Source organism: Lathamus discolor, chromosome 1 (genome assembly GCF_037157495.1).
Source record: "Lathamus discolor isolate bLatDis1 chromosome 1, bLatDis1.hap1, whole genome shotgun sequence".
NCBI classification, from domain to species: domain Eukaryota; kingdom Metazoa; phylum Chordata; class Aves; order Psittaciformes; family Psittacidae; genus Lathamus; species Lathamus discolor.
The window spans coordinates 156,510,160-156,528,552 of NC_088884.1; the positions used below are offsets into that span (position 1 = coordinate 156,510,160).

An 18,393-nucleotide genomic window follows, 5' to 3' on the forward strand; every position below is an offset into this window, starting at 1 on the left:
TGCATGGTCGTGCTGTTTGGTGGCTCCTGTAGAATAGCCTAAAATGAACTCGGCTTGTACGTGACTTGTATTCCAAAGGAGCAGCGAGTCTTGCAGGCCCGCTCCACTCTCGCTCCTCCAGTGGGCATCCCGCACGGCCGCGGGCAGCTGGGTGTGCTGGCGCTGGGAGGTGCAGGGCAGGCAGCCAGCAGCTGCTCATGGAGCACCCACCGGAGGTGCAAAACGAAATCAAAAGCTGACGAGCACCCTCCTTGAAATAAACATGAGCTGGTGAGCACCCTGCGGCTGAGCAGCGTGTCTTGGGAGATAACAGAGGGGGAGCAAGTTGTTCCCCTATGCCCCTGCTCCGAGCAAGGCAACCTTTGGGGGGGGGGGAGGGGGGGCTGTTCACTTCAGTACTCCTGCATTTTTGGGGTTTAGTTGAATTCTTTGTCTCATCTTGGAGCATAGAGAAGACGTCAGTTCATTTTAGAAAAGAAAGTCATCAGCAGTGGGAGGTGCATCTTGTTTCCTGAGGCACTTTGCTCCTGAAGATTTTTTATTGTTTTCTTATAAAATATACTTTCTGCCTTTAAAAAAAAAAACCAATCACAGTTAACCAAAATGGGTCTCAGAGGATTTCCATCCGTAAAGTGCGCCTTGAGTTGCACAGATTTCTTTTCTGTTGCCTGCATTCAAGAAATCTGTGTAACGTACAGCTATTATTTCATCGTTTCCGTTCTTAGGGCTCTTGTCATCTGCTGCAAAATAGTTACTTGTCTGAAGTGTAAGCTGCTTTCAGGAGTTTTTACGAGAGGATTTGTAATCTAGCAAATACAGCAGAATTAAAAGATTTCTGGTTACAGATTTGCTAGCATTGTTAAAGCTGAGGCATACACGTCTACTTGCAGTTACCCTCCTGCTTTTTTTTCTGCCTGTAGGTATGTATTTACCTGTCTAGTCTTTTGCTTCAATTCTCATTCTGTAGCAGTGGTAACCTTCAGAAATGCCGCCCTGCGGGATGCCATCTATACATTTACTTGTGCTTTCTTTTCTTCTAGCTGCAGTGATTACATTAGGGATGGGTTGTTGGTGATACAGGACAGGATAATGCTTGTTGAGAAACGGTTTCAAGTGTGACCACCACCAGGATGGTGTTTGCCTCGTTCAGCAATGTCACTGGGCTTACTTGCCGGCGTGGGGAGCGGAAGCTAGTTGCTTTGATGCAGCACCCTGTTATTTCAGGGTTGGAGGTGCAGCAGCCCATGTGGGCACCCCTGCATTGTACTTAGTGGCACTGTGCCCACATCTAGCAGTTGCTGCTCATGTTTGCCTGTGAGCTTAGGTTTGAGGGGCCGAAATTATCCTTAACGGTTGAGCATCCAGTCTAAAATGCATGAGGTACACCAGCGTCGCTGGTTTATTATTAGTTGGAGCTTATAGGCTATAAGCTCCAAGCCCCAGACTAGAGTTGGTATTTTTGATAATACAGTTAAATTGTCCAAAGCAACTCAAAGATGACAGGGGGAGACGAGCGCCCAAAGTTCAAAGGATCTGAAGTGGTCAGATCCTCTGGGTGATGTGAACCACCAGACGAAGTGTTTGACCGTCTTGTTCCTCTTTAACCTTTTTCCAGATGTGCTGGATTTGGAGCATCAGATGTAGGCAGGCATGACTGTGTACATGTCTGAAATATACGCCTTATTATTGCATTGTTTTTCTTACATACAAAAAATACGTACTTCAGGCTGGAGGAATGGGAAAGGAGCAGATAACTGCACATTTCAGAACTGCAGGGGCTTTGTTGTTTTCATTGTCTATTTTTGTATCCTGCTGCTTGCAGCATCTGATCAGACTAAAAAGTGATACAGCTATACATGTATATATTTTTTTCATCCTTTATGAGCTATACATATATAAAGGCATGAAAAACATCTTCCTCCTCATTCTTGGAAAATCAGAAAAGAGGGGAGGAGGAGAAAAACTGTCAGATGTGAAGAAGCCTGGTGTGCTGTACCTTTCTTTGTTCTGTGTTTTCTCCCCCATGTTGCGTGCCTGTGGAGGGGACAGAAAGTACCCCATGCAGTAGAGTACCCCATGCAGTAAAGGTGTGCTGACCACAGCTGCAGGGGGACCGTGCAGGCATGGATTGCAGCTGCCCTAACGTTCAGCAAGGGCAATGATGGACACCTCTTTCCTCTGCAGAGGTCGTGGTGGTGATCTTCATGTAAGAAGTCATACCTCGAGACCTCCATCCTCCCACTGATGGCTGGTGAGGCCCAGATCCACAGTAGAAGGGGGAGGAAAGCTGCCCTCCCTTTGGACAGGATGCTGAGGTCTGGGCTAAAAGCTTGATAGCCTCTCAACTGCAATTAAGTGAGAAGTAATTCTGACAGGTTTGGTTTCATGCAGGGAAAAATAACAGCAGAATTACATTTAATTAACTGCAATCTATAAGCCTTCTCTCCAGTGCAGGAATTTAACATTTTTGCTTTGTCCACTGGTAGCTTTGGATCAAAATTGGAAGTGGCCATTAGCAGCTTGTTGCTAAACAGTATTCTTGGGGTTAGTGGTAACAGTCAGACACAATTTTTAGCCATTTCTTTCTCACTTCTGCATTAAAATTACTTGATTTTATGTGTTTTCTTCTCCCTCAGTTTCCTGTGATGTGCCTTTTCCACGCCACACAAACCAAACTGCTCTGTTTTCTCTCTCTTTCTGGTTTGCTGTTTGTACTGTGTCCTTAGCTGAGATTCAGACTCGTTCCCCTCCAGTAGTTTTGGCCAAAATCCTCTGGCAAATGAAACTGGATTCTTGTTTTGTAAAGAGGGCAGGAGACTGGGGAAAGGCACAAGATTGTCTTTTGGGGGGAGATAAAGCCAGGTCGCATCTTCTTGTTACACAAATAGTTATCAGGTGTTTGACCACAGTGTAATAAATGCCTGAAGTTCCTAAACCAGTGCCATGCAGTCTGATAAGTCTTGTTAATGTGTAGTTGGAATGAAAGGAAAAGCATAAAACAAACAGCTGGGTTTAGTGCAGATGTGCTCTGGACTTACAAAGAACAAATATTCAAAAGTCCCCCCAAGCTCCCTGTTTGCTCCAAGGAAATGGATAGGTAACACGTGTGCGATGTGCCGAGGAGGAATATGACTCAAATCTGAAATGTGGTGACGGCTGGTCACGAGGCAAGGCACTTTGACAGCAAACCATGGAGCCTGCAGATATCTGGGCTTGCTTCTGCCCTTGCTGTAATGGCAGCAGGTATGCGGGGGTGAGGTGCGTGTCTGTCTGTGCACAGGGGAGCTCAGGCAGCCACTTTGCCACAAAAGGGTCAGAAATAAGGTAAAATGAAAACTCGCATCTTAGTGTTAGATGCCAGTCTACTGAGATCACAGTTAAATTTACTTGCAGGGAAAGGAACTGATGTCGGTGGTGCAGTGTGTTTGGCCTGTTAGTTTAGGAGCTGGTTTTTTGAAGGAGGGGGAGTAAAATAAATTCCAGTTTATAAATATATCTTCTGTAGCTATTAATTAATATTTTTGCTCATGTGTTACATAAATAGGCTTGTACTTTGTGCTGTGTTCTGGTGAAGGGTTATAGCTAGAAAAAGATGAAAGCTGCATTTGGTGTTTCAAGTAAAAACAGAGCTTAATGTCTGAATTCCTCTGTTAGTGTTGGCTCATGGTGAGGGTCAGCCTGTGGCCTGCAGAGTGAGCCCCTTGCTCTCTGCAGATATTTTTCAGTGCCCACACAAAGCAGCATAGGGATCACAGCCTGATTTTTATTTTCACTTTTTCCTTGTTTTTTGTGGGAGGCCAGGAATAAAATGCTGCAAACCAGACTGTGCAGGCATGGCTCCTCTGCTTTTTCTTCTGCCTCGCTTTTGGAATTTGATAGATCCCCTGGGTTTGCTTTCCTCAAGCTGGCAGCAGAGGGACAGCAATTGATATCACTGCACTTGTTTTTGGAACTGGTGCGTTTTAGTCTCAAACAATAGATCTCACCAACTGGTCTGTCCCCCCAGAGGAACCACAGTAGGTCTGCAGTGCCTGGGAGCTGCAGTGCTCCTGCAGCTTGAGGAAGACAAATTGCCACCATATTAGAAGTGTGTTCTGACCTTGCCACCGCAAACATGTGGTAGCCCAAACTTGAATGAGGTACTGGAGCCAGAGCTCTGCAGCAAGGCTGTGCCAATATGCCTGGTTCCCAGATCCCGGCTGCATCTGTAGGGCTGGTTAAATTTTGCTATGAGGAGAATGCAAAAGTAATTTCTAGTGGATTAATTCCATACAGGCTGTTCCTTTGACGGGCTGTAAGCAATGCATCCAGTTTAAAACAAATGGAAACAAGCCCAACAAGCCCAGGAACAGCGCACAATGGCAGGACACGTGCTTATGCTCAGGTTTAGTGTTGCCCTGCTCCTCATCTCTGGTGATTTGGGTGGTGGGCTCTAGTATTTTCAAGTGCATCCCATGGCAGGTTGCACATGTGGAAGCAAATCAGGATCCTTCCAGCCAAAAGCTGCATAGCAGTTGCATCCAGACAAGACCACAAGCATATGAGCTGCGTGCTCTTACACACCAGCACACACTTGGGAGCGGGAACTGGATGCAGATGCTAAACGTGTAGCACCTTGTCAAACTTCCTGCTCTGTTCTTACTCTTTCGGCCTGGACACAAGGTGAAGCGCAGGTAATGTAGTCCATGTGGCCCTCCAAGTGCTGTGTGACCTTAGGTGGAGTGGTGTCCTCTGCACGAGTTATACAGCACCCTGCCAACCCTGCCTGCCCCAGAAAGCCCTGGCACGGGCAGGATGTTTTAAACACTTGGTTAACTAGCCTGCTTTGCTCCCTGTAGCGCTTTAAAATGTATTGGCAACTGGTAGCGTACTGGTGACTCACGGTCTAGACCTGGCTCCCATTAGAACCAGGGAGAAAATGTCAGCAGCGTTGCCGTTATGTCTTTGCTTTTGTCAGGAGCTGTGCTGGTTTCCTTCTGACAGGATGCTCTTTCTGCTGGGGCAGACAGATGGAGGAATGAGAGAAGGTGTCTTAATAATGAAGCAATCAGTGCACCACGCGTACAGTGAAACATCAGCCCATGTTGAGGCATATGGGCAGCTCCTGCTGGCTCACCCATGAACTGGTAGAAAGTGGGCTTTGGGGAAGACTTGTCTTTTCTGTGTTAGTGTTGCCTCGGTTAGCACCCATCCTCATTGCTTAGGTGTGACTGCTGGATGTTGCATCGACCAAATGCTCAAATCACATACCTAGAATTCTTGTTTAGGGGAGGGAGGGTGGTGGAATGGGACAGCTCTGGGGACCTGCAGAAGTGGCACAGCATCTTGCACACCAACGTGTGCGTTTACTTGGCTCCTCCCCCTTCTTTCAAGTCTTCTTTTGACAATGCATTCACAAAGAAAATGTAACTGCTGCTTCATAGCTGGTGAGCTGCTTGGCATTTGTTAAAGGGATATCAGGGCTGTCTCAGGTCAACAATGTAGTCTGAGCAGCAGCATTCCCAATCTCCTCCTCTTAAATCTATGATTTTGCTGATGCTTCTTTTATTGTTGGCTTTTCCCTTTTATTTTTATCTGAGCCTTTTTACCGACACCTTTCCTTCATCACTGCCATCCCCAGCTCCCCCAGGTTTTGCCTGGAGATACAGAACCCAATACAGTGGACTTAAGCTAAACACCAAAAGCGTTCCTTCTCTTGCAGCCACTTCTGAAGGGCTCCACAGACCATTTGTATGAAAACCACAGTCGTACATCTGCCTCTTTTATATAATATATATACACATGTATTTTCTTAGCCTACATCTTATCTCTTGCTGAAGTAATAAGACGCCATTTTGAAATAAGTGGTGCTTGGACAACTGGTTTGTGTGCAGATTGGTTCTTATTTTTTCCCCTCACTTCAGGTTGCATGAGAGCAGAAGGAGATGGATATTCTTGCAATACACTGTGCTGTAGACAGTGAAGGAGAGAATAAACATCTCTTCTGAAAAGAAACCCAACAAAAAAACCCCATCATGCTTGTAATAGGATAGTTAACTTGCTCTGTAGGTGGAGCAACTGTCAGGTAAATGTCAAAACTCTTAGTTTTGGTTCCTGAATAGGGCCTGATAGTTAAGGCATTAGTCAGCATCCCCACACCACCTGAAACATGTGGCTGATGCCCTTATTTGCACGCTGCAGGTCTTGATTAGGCTTTTGTGTCCTGAATGCTCTATAAACGTGCACCACTGCTCCATTTGCTGCTGGCATTACCAGGATGGAGAGCTGTGCCCCTCCATAGCGGGTCTGGCAGGACATCCCAGGTGAATACAGGGGTAACCCTTCATGAGCCAGAGGTACCTTGTACATGTGCTGCACACAGAAGGACTTCCAGCTACTTGTTGCATCCTTTCTTAACCCAGCAAAATACTCTGTGTAGGCTGAAATTCATGGCCAGAGTTCTTCTGCATGCTACCAGAGCCAAGTGTGAGCTCTGCTACAGCAGGCAGCTTGGGATTGGCTGGTTACAGTGACTGTGTTCATCTCTGTGTATAATTGCCAAGAATATCAGGGAGGTCATGCCATAGGGATGAATCTAGACCAGCCTGTATTTCTTCTCTCTTCCAGAGTTCCCTGCAAACAGTGACTTTGTGCCTTTGACATGTCCCTTGGAGATATTTGGGGAGAATCTTTCTGTACTGAACTTACTTTTTCTATGTGTTTTTTAAATGTTGGTGGATTTGGCATAGTCATGTTGGCATTGTCACTTTTCATGAACACTGGTGTGGAGAAACATCTGTGGAGAAAAAGTCTGGTCTTTTTGTGTGTGTAGGAGTAGAAAATAAAAACAGTATTATGGTCAAATGGCAAAGGCAGTAAATCGCAGCAAGCACAGCCCACCTTGACCTATTAATGTAGCATAGAATATGTGTAAAGACACTTCCAGTGTTGCTGCATTGGTTGGGAGCACTTACATGGCACTGTAGGAATACAGACATTACCTGATTGTGACTCACAAAAAGGTGTCTGTAATGGCTGGCATAGTTGATACCTTGGTAACATCGCTGGGATGCTTTCCACTGAAAAGTGGATTAATTATCAGTGCTGAACCTTGAAGCATTTGAGTTTTCCTCTCCTTGCAGAGGGGCAGTTCGCTTAATTCCTTTGCAGCATCAGGAGCTGCACAGCCTAAAATCAGTAGCAGATTTGTTCACTGGCTATTTCTCTGCACGAGCTTTAGTTTCTTTTTCCCCTTGAGAGCTGCCTTCGCCACCAGGAGCACCCAGGTACGCTGCAGCATCCAGATGCATGCGTGTGTGTGGGGAGAGGCAGAGTGGCTTGTGACCAGGCAGGTTGTGCAGGCGTGCAGGAGGACTTTTTCACCCTGTGATGTGTCTGCTCCCCCAACAGACTGTGCACTGACCCTTCCACAAAGCCGTCTTGGTCAGCACACCATGGCCAGATGCAGGCAGGGGTTACAGCATGATGTAGGAGAGCTGCTTTGACGTAATCTGCCTGCTATAAAAGCTGCCGCTGCATTTGTATCTTTTGATCCTTACGTACTGGGCATGTTTTCAGTGGGACAGAACTAAAACTCCAGGAAGTTGCTGGTTTTGAAGTGGTGACAATAACTTCATTTTAGGAATGTTTTTAATCTGAGCTGTATAAATAAATAAAATCAGTGTTTCCAGCTGAATCAAAAAGAAAATGATCCTCCAAGAAGTTAGCACTGCCTTCTAATGGCAAAAAAACCTGAGGCATCACCAGGGGGGAGATCTAAAATCCTAGCAGACTGTAAGAGAATAGCATATTGATGTGGGCAGTTCAGGAGATTTTTTTTCCCTGTTTGTAGACTCAGAAGAATTAAGAAGATTCCTGTTTTTTGCCATTAAGATGTCAACAGCAACAGCAGTGGTTAGCTGCTGATTTTTCTTTCTGCTTCTCCGTGGGCTTGAAAGCTGGTTTTTTGGGTGCTTTTTACTCTTGCCTGTTACCATTTAGATCTTCTAACGCTTTCTGCCCCCTCATAATTTTCCTTCACAGATAAAAATCTTGTGGGCTGTTGTTATTACTAACCTGCTTAGTTTTTTATGTCCAATTCTGTCGCTGAATCTATTGAACGCTAATAAATGCAAATTTATTATCGTTCCCCCTCCAAACCCATGGTTTACTAGTGGAAATTAAGTCGATAACTTGAAGTATCTAAGGGATGTAACAGTGAACTGCTTTAACGGCGAAGCTGTTTCATAATCCCTATAAATACATGCTTTAGAGAGCTCTTTTGCAATTTATGCAGATGTTGGCTTTTAAGTATTCTAACTCCTGGTTTATTTAGCCCTTTCTCTAATATTTCTTTTTTCTTTTTAATAGGTCATCACACAACGAACTAGAAAAGCATAGGTAAGTCCTGAGAAAAAAGCACGTTAAAAGATGTATGGCTGACGTTAGAATTGCCATGCTTATCGAAGAATGTTGTGTTAAAGTTGTTTTGATTCTGCACTGAATAGTTTATATAGAGTTGGGGTTTTTTTTAATCAACTAAAATGTAATAGGTATAATATTACTTGGCTTTTTTTCCTGTTGTTTGGTATGCTGTTTTTGAATCATCCCTGATAATTAGCTTTGGACTGATTAATGCTGTAACCGGTTAACCGCAGAGTTACAAATAAAGACTCTAATTGCAGCAACTGTTTGCTACAGGTGTTAAGTGCTATGAATACAACCAAAGCAGTTTGTGATTAAGGTGGATGATTTTTGGGAACAGTATGTCACACAGCGTTATTCTGTGTTTTTTTAAAGTATGCCTAAAGTGCAGTTAATTTCCATCTTGCATGTAAGTACCTACAGCTATGTTCTTCCTCTCCATCTGCTTCCTTGCTGGTATGTGTCCTGTCCAGGGAGCTGTGTGTGAGCGAGAAGTCAGCAATTCCTGAGCTGCAGCCCTGGTTCTGTGCACCCAGCGCTGTGAAAAGGTGCATTTACTTTACTGAGGACATTCGTTAGACCCTGAAGACGTGATTTTTAAAGAGCTCATGTTTGCAGAGTTTTGGAGGCAGTGTTTGCCATCTGCTGTACCTTGTCAGAGTTTGTTTGCAGATGGGGTTTTTAGCTTAGGATGTCTCCTGGGGTGTGCTGCTCTGTTGGTACACACAGAGAGCAGGCGAGTGCAAACGGTCCCTCCTCGCTGCGGGATCACTGCCTTTCACTTATCATTCAGGCAGCAGGGTAAGCTCTTCAGGGTAGGTTTTCAGGGGTTTGGGTTTGTTTCTGTAGCTTGTGGTCTTTTGGGTTTCATACATTCAAAGAAAGCAAGGGGGTTGTGTGTGTGTGTGAATATGACGAAACCTATTTGCATGCTTCTGAATAAGTGTAACGTGGTTGATGGCACAAGACTGAACTCACGGGGGAGTTCTGTGTGGTGTTCTGTGGCCGCAGTTCTGTAGCAGCTAGACCATCACTTCCCCTGCATGCCTCCATGCTTTCCTGTAGTTTAATTGTAATATGAGTAAACTATAGCTCTGCCTAATAGCCACGTGGTCATCCTAGAGATGAGAGGAACTAGGGAAGGCTCAAGCTCATGAACGCAGGCCTGGGCTGCAGAATGCAGTACATTGGCCGAGGCAGTGAAATCAGCTGGCAGGAGTTTTGGCAACAGAGTCTTCAGGAAAACAGCTTCATGCAAAATTCTGTCCTTCGGTCACACTTCTTTAACAGTGAAAGAATTTTCTTTGGCCCCAGTTGTGCTTCTTCCTCGCTCTCTTATTTTTTTTCCATCCTCTTTCTAGATACTCTGCTTTATTTCCTCCTCTTCCCCTACGCCATCATTACTGACTTGTCATCTGAACTGAATAGTTCTTTTTTCTTTTTTACTTCCAATCATTTTTATACCCTGAACATGGAGTTGCTTCTTCTTCACTCTGCTGTTTAAGCAGCACAGTAAATGAGGCACAGTACCATTTGCAGCAGATGCAGGGGTAGAAGGAGGACATTAATTGTCCAACCTCTGTTCTCACTTTCAGTTCTGTGTTGTATCTTTGTAGTAGCTGGACCATAGAGTATTTGCCTTGCTACCTTTTCTTTCTCTGCTGTCTCAAGGTCAAAATAGGTAAACTGCAAGGTATGTCTTATGATTATACAACTAACATTTGTAACTGCTGCAGCTGGCTGTACCTCCTACAGTCAGCCTGTACCTGAAGCCAGAGTTTTATTAATCCTGCTGAGAACCTGCAAATTAGAGCAAGATCCTTGTATGTGCAAATGGGTGCTCACAAAAGCAGATGAGGTGTACAATTCTAGTTACCTGACGTATTGCTGTGAAGGACTCTTGTAGTTTTAATGTTTTTTAACAACCCCCTCCTCCAGCCCTGTGTGTATATGAGCTGATAATCCCAATCGTACTGTTTTTCACTCTGTTTTACTAAAAATGCATTAAAATCCGTCGAGCATCTGGCAAAGTTTAAAGGAAGATTCCCAGCCAGTGTGTTCCTGAAGCAGAGCCTTCCTCTTGCCAGCTCTGAAACACTGGATGTTGATTTTGGAGGTATAGCCCTTTCCAGGACCAGTGCCTTTGAATCACCATTGCCGTGATGCTTCTGGCTGAGACACACTTGGTTATCTCACAGGAGCCCATCACGGAGGAAGAGAGGAGATGGCTGCTCATATCCTCTTCCTTGCCTGGTGTCCCACGTGGTGTCTCTGGGCTGGACTGAGTGCTGGAGAGCAGGGAAATGGCTTCCTCATTTACAGGTCCTGCATGAGGGTGGCCAGAGCTGCCACTAACCAGAAAGCCCCCTGTAATGGTACCCGGTGCTGTTTCAGGTTCTGCGTTGGTTTTGATGTCAGTAGGGATGGCAGTGGTTGATCTCTGTGTGTGCAGGCTCGGCTGTTTGGCACCGCTGCTTTAATTTGCATTTTCTACTGTTAGGGCTCTTTTCTCTGTACTTTTGAGGGATGCTCAGGGAAAGACAAATGGAAGCAGAGGCGTAATTTCAACAAAAACTCTCGTTATATGATAAAACTCAGGCTACAACTATGGTAAAGTGTTTGTCAGCAATTCATAGGTAAAATCCCTTTTTCTCTGCTTTAAGTCTGCCTAGAATACCCTGCTCATAACTTCAGTGTGTGCTCAATACAGTCAAACTGTGTAAGGACTCATCCCCTATTGGAGGTCCTGCTTTGGTCCTGTGTGATTAAGGTTTGCATCTCAGAGCCATGAAACAGGAAATCCTCTAAATAAGAAGTTGTGAAGGCAGAAAAATCTTCTTAAGGACAGATGAGGTTCTAGAAGATAGTCTAATAATTACAGACAGGTCAGTTGGAGTGGCGCCTAGATGTGACTAGTTCCAGAGGATGAATGCATACATATATACTAATGTATGTATTTTTTGTTACTGTTTTCAGATGGACCATTATATCAGTAGGCTTTCACAGAGCAACGTAAATAGCAAATATATCGGTAATCATGACTTCTTGCAAGGCTGTTTTTAAATCTGTCTAACCTGACAGCTCTACAGAGGAATGCGACTTTCACAGTGTAGAAAAACCCCAAGAATCCATGAGAGACTCAAGCTTCTTAGAAGGGGACTTTTCACAAGGGCATGTACTGACAGGAAAAGGGGGAATTGCTCTAAAATGAAAGAGGGAAGATTTAGATGAGACATTAGGCAGAAGCTCTTCCCTGTGAGGGTGCTGAGGCGCTGGCACAGGGTGCCCAGAGAAGCTGTGGCTGCCCCATCCCTGGCAGTGTTCAAGGCCAGGTTGGACACAGGGGCTTGGAGCAACCTGCTCTAGTGGAAGGTGTCCCTGCCTGTGTGGGGGGTGAGGTGGAACTGGATGAGCTTTAAGGTCCTTTCCAACCCAAACCATTCTACCAGTCTGATTCTTAAAATGAGACAGGATGATCTCATTTATTTGCATCAATTTATACTGGTTCTACATTGCAATGTAAAACCCAGGATAAATCCCCCAGAAGCTTGTACTGAGGTCGTCTTACTGCTCTGTGGGAGGAATTGCCACCTCCCTGCTGTGGTCCTGTCTCTTGTCAGAGGTGGATGGAGCTCTGATGAGGGATATTGGAACTGACCTGTCAAAGCTCCTTTGGTGACAAAGTAATTTCACTCCTCCCTGGTTGTGAGGAGCTCTGCTGCAGGAGGAGTTCAGCATTGACAATAGCTTGTGAAACTTAATGATTGTAAAGAACAGCTTTTAAGAATTAGAGAGGAAATTGATGAAAGTGCCTTGAAATCAGCAAGCCACATGCTGCTGTCCCCTCTCTGGCACTGTGCGAGCTGAGCAAGTGCCTTGGCTGCGTAACTATGGCTTGATCTAGACGGGCAGCTATCTCCTGCCTCTGTCAGACCGTTTGTATTATTCTCTGTGGGGTTTTCCTGTTTGGTTTTTTCTTTATCAAGAATGGGGAAGGGGCAGGTCAGCACCAGTAGAGGTTGTGCTGCCTGCATTCCACCGAACAGTAAACTCCTAGAAGCAGTGGCAGTGTAATGAGAAAAAGGAGCTGATCAATGTCTGTGGGCAGGATGGACTGGTGATCCTGAGCATGGCAGTGCTCAGCACTGCAGCGTCTGACTTGCGAGTGCTCTCCTGCTTGGAGAAATCAACAGATCCCATTGCAGGTCTCCAGGCAAGCTAAGCCACATGGAGGTGAAAACCAGGCAGTGCTGTTGGAAGAGATGTACTCTAGAGGCTTTTCCCTGCTTTCCTATGGAAGTTGCTCCAAGAAGTGTGCAGGTGTCCAGCTCGGTCGCTGGCTGTTGGGAGAGCAGTCCTCTCTTGTCCAGGCTCACTAGTTTGTATCGCAGCCAGCTGAGACTGCTGGGGACATGGCCTGGATCAGCTGAGTGGAACAGCCCTGACTTTGGAGAAGTGCAAGACCAGGATGGGGCATACATGAGACATGGTGACTTGCAAGACCTTTTGGAAGAAGAAAACAAACCTTTCCTTCTTCTCATACGAGCCTAATGTAGGCATTGTTTACAGCGCTGAAAGTGTTCCCACGTGTGCACATGGTGATGCTGTCCTGAGGTTTGTGTAGTCCTTAAACCTAAAATCTTGCCAGAAAAAGGTTGTTCTATTACAACATCATGTGTACGATGTAGGTGTCTGTACATAAATGTAGGTTTCAATAAGAAATGTATATTTTCATGGCTGCATTATGATGCTGATGAAGTAAAGGGAGTAAGTGCCTCTGAAGTTAAGTGTTAATAGATAGCTTTCTCATGGGGGAGGTGCACATGCCAGGATCACAGCTGCGTTCATTGGTGCATTAATTTCACCCACCAGGTTTACTTGGAGTTTAAAGTTCATATAAGCTGAGAAAGTGAATAGATGGATGTCTCGGAATTCCCTCTGTGGTTGTTCATGGTACTGAATTGCAGGGTTAATGAAAAGCATGTAATTGCCAGCTGGTGATAAACTTGGAAGTTTTGAAACAGAACAGAAAGGTCATGGAAATAACAGCCATACCAACACAATGCTTAATGTTTATTTGTATTATGGGCTGCCTTTTCAAAATTGCAGATTACCGTTGCTGTTAATACTGTCGTGCAGCATAAAGACAGAACTGCACTGATCTGTCCACTAGCTGAGGAAACCCCCTGACTGGTGCTGGAGGTAAAGTACTTCTCAGGAAGGGTCACCCAGATTTAGATGAGACATTAGGTAGAAGTTCTTCTTCCCTGTGAGGGTGCTGAGGCACTGGCACAGGGTGCCCAGAGAAGCTGTGGCTGCCCCATCCCTGGCAGTGCTCAAGGCCAGCTTGGACACAGCGGCTTGGAGCAACCTGGTCTAGTGGAAGGTGTCCCTGCCCGTGGCAGGGGTTGGAACTGGATGAGCTTTAAGGTCCCTTCACTACAAACCAGTCTGTGATTCTATGATTCCAGTGGAAGTTTAACCCAGCCCAGTTGCACGCTGCTGCTGCTGGGTCCTGCTTCCTGCCAGCACAGGAGGGAAGGGAGAAGTTTGTTTCTTCAGCAAGTTCATTTTCCTGACCCAGCTCACTGTCACGGGCACACCCTAATGCCAGCACAGGGAGAGGATGGGATCACTTCTTTGAGTGACAGTATTTATTTACAGTACAGAGCATTGCAGGTCACTTTGTCAGTTTAGTGTTTCTCCTAAGCATCCAGTTTTGGCTGCTCTTGTGTGGAGAGTGCTGGATGGGTCTTACTGACCTGGTACAGATCTCATTGCTGTAATGGGTCTATAAAAACTGCTGCCATTTCTAGGACATGTCCATGTTATACATAAACCGCCCAGATAATGTGGCTGCTACGAGTGGTGGGAACCACCTTATCTTACTAGCAGAACCAAACCTGTGTATTACATCTGTTTCTTCTGGTTTTCTCATCAAGTAGTGAACTTCTTACACACCATCTGCTTGGTGTGAGGTGGTTTATTGCAACTCCAGTGACCTGCAATGAATGTACCTTTGCACTGCTTAAGCAAGGTAATGTCTTAAGAGCTTGTGAGCTGGCAGGCGCCATGGTTTAGGCATCTGTTCCCCACCAGCTATGAGTGCCTCTGTGAGGATGCCAACTGTAGTGGTCAGCTGAATGATATTGCCTCAGACAGTGCAAACCTGAGTCTTAGCTCAGACCCCTTTTTACTTGCAACTGACCCTCAGGTTTCCAAGAGAGGAGCAAAGTATGTGGTGGTGCTTGTGTCTTAAATTGGTATTGCAAGGGGTTTTGTGGAGCTTGTTCAGCAAAGTCTATAAAGAACTGGACCCACAGAGCTGACAACTGAATCCTGTGCTTTTATTGAAATGTCCCATATTCCTGAGGCTGAATCTATGGAATTAAAGAAATAGAAGGCTTAAAGCTTTGCACTGAAACGCTATTCTTTCCTCACCTCTAAGCAGACAGCAAGTGTCCGATCTCATGGCTTGTCCTGTTCCACATGCTGCAGTAGCTACTGTAAATGTCCATACACTGAAATGGTGTCTTACACAACAGCTCACCGGATCATGCACTCACAACAGAAGTGTCTTCCCACTTAGGCAGGTGGTTTGGAAAGGAGGAGTATCTTATGCTGATGAAACTTGGGAGTTTTCTGCTCAGCAAGTTTCAGGTGTCAGGGTTGTACACATCCTCATGCTTTGGATAGAGCTTTTAAATGGACTGAAATAAATACAGTCTTGACTAAATTGTCATGTCCTTTATCCTGCTGAAGTCAGCTTTGAACTGCAGAGCCTAAGTGCAGTCTTGGGTCTGGGCTCCAGAAAGCCGTGTGCTCCCTGGCCGGCCAAACAGCCAGCAGAAAACAGATGGGCGAGAAACCAAGTGCATGGGGTTTTTCCGCTTGAATTTGTTCATCTCTCTCTCCAAACATCAGTCCGTTGTCTGTCAGCCTGTAATGGGCTAAGTGAAAGGTGGTTTATGTTCTCAGCATCTGCTAATTGACCTGGCCAACTTTTATCTGGGGTGGTAGAAAGAGTGGATTGGTCTGGTACAAAATGGAGATAGAGGAGCCAGACCTCCAGGTACTTTTTGGACCACACAGACAACAGCTAGGTGCTGATAATAGGGGAAGAGATTTCTGATGGTGACTGCTGTCTTGAGGAGGAAGAGATTTGTGGAGTTAGGTATAAAAGATTTGTTTTCTTTTTAAGCTTGCTTAGCTACATCTGGGCAAGTGAACTAGAACTTGATTTTTTGGGGGGGTTTGGTTTTTAAGGTATTTAGGCAGCTAATGGCTTTAAGAAGGTGGCCTCTGAAACAAGTCTTAGGTAGCACAGGGGGAGTCCTTGGCTGAATCCCAGCCAGTCAAGTCTGTGGAAGCCCACAGACAGACACTGGATATACAGAAGTGGTACCTGTCGTGGTTTGAAGAGGTGGCAAATGCAACTGGAGCCCAGTGGTACAGCTCCAGCTGTGCAAGGCAAGGCTGGCTCCACAGTCAGGATTCACGCTACGTCTGCAGGAGGCTGCATTATTTTCTCCCAGGTATGTCATGGGCACAAGATTTCGATGACCCAGTGTCCCTGGCTGGAGTAGACTCTAAGGGATCAAGCTAGGCAGGAGGAGGTGGCTGTGTTCTGTGGGTAGCTTGTCCTGTTCCCTCCTCTCCATGCCTCCATGCTGTATTGGCATATCCAGCTCTGTGTTCAGTGCTTCTTTCTGTGGGCTGCTTACCCCTTGTGAGTATTGGATATTCTGTGGCCTGGTCCCAGATTCAAAATGTCTCTTTTCTGGATGGAACAACGTGTACTTTCCTGTTACAGCTCATGCTGCTTTCCCCTTGTGGTCTCTGTCAGCAGACATTTGTGCTTAGATTTACTACACAGAATTCCTTTGCAGGTCAAGTACTTCTTGATGTGTGTTTTTCCCCTCAGTACACACAGTGGTTTAGCATGTGGCAGGCTGTGGGTCCAGTTCTGCACCCTGCTCAGGGGATTTCAGTGGGAGCTGGGCATGCCTGCCTGCAAGCTGAACCCCACATCACATCCGGGCAGCTGCAGGGGATGCAGTTACGGTTCTAGGAACTGTACTGAGCATGAACATGTAGCCAACAGATCATAAATGTGAAAACCCATAATGCTGTTCCTTCACAGCAGTTTAATTTGGGACTTCTATTTGTGGGGGAGCAGCAACAAACAAAACCCTAAACCCCAATTAAAAACTCCATGCATGTGATGCAGTTGAAACTGACTTTCCTTATCCTAAAGAACTATGCAATTCACAAGACTGGGTAAGATTCCTTTCCTCCCCCACCCCTCCCTAATTTTGGAAGAAGAGAGTTGGTTTGGGACTTCATAGAATGCTGTGTTTTGAGATGGAAACTGAAACACGTATACTGAGTTGTGTACACATCCTGCTGGAACAGAGCACAGTGACAGGAGTTGTCAAAGATGTCAAGTGGCTCGTATTATTGCTTAATTCTAGTTGATGTTACACAATTCTTTTCCTATACCAACTTAGTGTAACTGATTGTGTAGTGCATGGAGATTGGCATAGCTGACACATAAAAGGTGTGGGCTTGGATGTATGTACGTGAGGTGGTATGTTGCAATGCTTCTAACTTGAAAACTAGCAACTTTAGCTACAGGCTACATGCCATACATTAAGAAAGCATATACTAAATTCTACCTTACAGCAAATTCAGGGAACAGCCAAAGACTGCATCTGAACATGGTAAAGTGTCTCTAAATAGTTGTGAGTCCTCTCTTCCCAACTGCCACCTTGGGATTAATGCCTCACAACTTTATCTGCTTTTCTTTCATTCATGTTTCCAATGTAGGTAACCAAGTGAAGATACAAGGTGCTAAATTAAGGGGCCTACCTGGAGTGTAATTGCTGCCAGAACTCAGCAGCTCCTATTGAAGTCAAGAGCACCGTCGGTGTTTGCAAACACTGCTGCACAGACACCCTGTGTCTTTCATACCACATTAGCTGGTATTTACAAAACATAAAGGTAGCAAACCCTGTCATTCCCCCAAGAAAGCTGAGTTAATCCCGATTGGTAAGTGCTGTTGTGTTGACTGCTGAAATGAGCAGAAAGGGTGGAGCAAGTACTTTCTGCCAGGGAAATCTGGGAGCTTGTTGCGTGTGTTTGGCTAGAAGCAGTTATTGAGTCTACGTGCTAGCAGGTATTTGACATAGGCTGTCAGGTGTCTCGGTTCCCACTGCCTGACTTTACATACTCACACGGCGAGCAGGTCCATACTTCCGGCTCTTCCTTCCATTGCCAGATAACCTCAGGACACAGCACTTCAGAAACCTGGGCTGAGTTTTGTGGGGATGAAAGAAGAAGGCGGGTAAGGGTGAGAGTCTGGAAAAGCTGTTCCATGCCTTATCATCCCAAAACGGATCGTTCTCAGATTCTGCTGGGCTGCACCCTGTCTGGCACAGGGACAGCCAGCTTTGTACTGTTCAATGGAAAGGGAAATAGGACGGAAATTAAATTATAAACAAGGCACTATCTGTGCTGTGACAAGCTAAATCTAAACTTTAAGGCAGGACTGTCGGATATCTGCAACTCTCCCCTGCCCCATGATGCCAGATCTTGCCACTGTTTAGGGGGGAAATATTACGTACATGTTGCTCACATTTCAATTCATATGAAAGTAAGAGTACTCATTGTAGCCTCGGAAGAGACTATCTTTAATTACAGTCAGTGCATTTAATCCTGCCCTTAAATTTGTTTATATATGCACCTCACTGCCTTTTCTATCCACCTCTAATTACAAGGTTTCAGTGGCTGAGTTGGAGACGTACAGCAAGGCATTTGGGGATATGCATTCTTAATTACTTCATGGTGATTTCTTCTTTCCCTTTGGTGTTCTCACTTGGGGTCTGAAGCAGCCTTTGGCTGGCTGGAACAGGCACCTTGCTGTTGTCCTACAGGTCCCCAGCTATCTCCTTGGAGGACATCTCAGGTATCTACAATGATAGAAGATAG

General features: G+C 45.5%; 1 protein-coding gene across 3 annotated transcripts in view; it reads left to right on the forward strand.

Moving 5' to 3' along the window:
* The window catches only part of MXD4 (MAX dimerization protein 4), a 39,433-nt gene that overhangs the window by 1,854 nt on the left and 19,186 nt on the right, over window positions 1–18,393 (forward strand). For all 3 annotated transcript variants that reach the window (XM_065660675.1, XM_065660692.1, XM_065660682.1), the window contains exon 3: window positions 8,350–8,379. In XM_065660675.1, coding sequence (XP_065516747.1) covers window positions 8,350–8,379 — 30 coding nt within the window. The remainder of the gene's footprint in view (window positions 1–8,349; window positions 8,380–18,393) is intronic.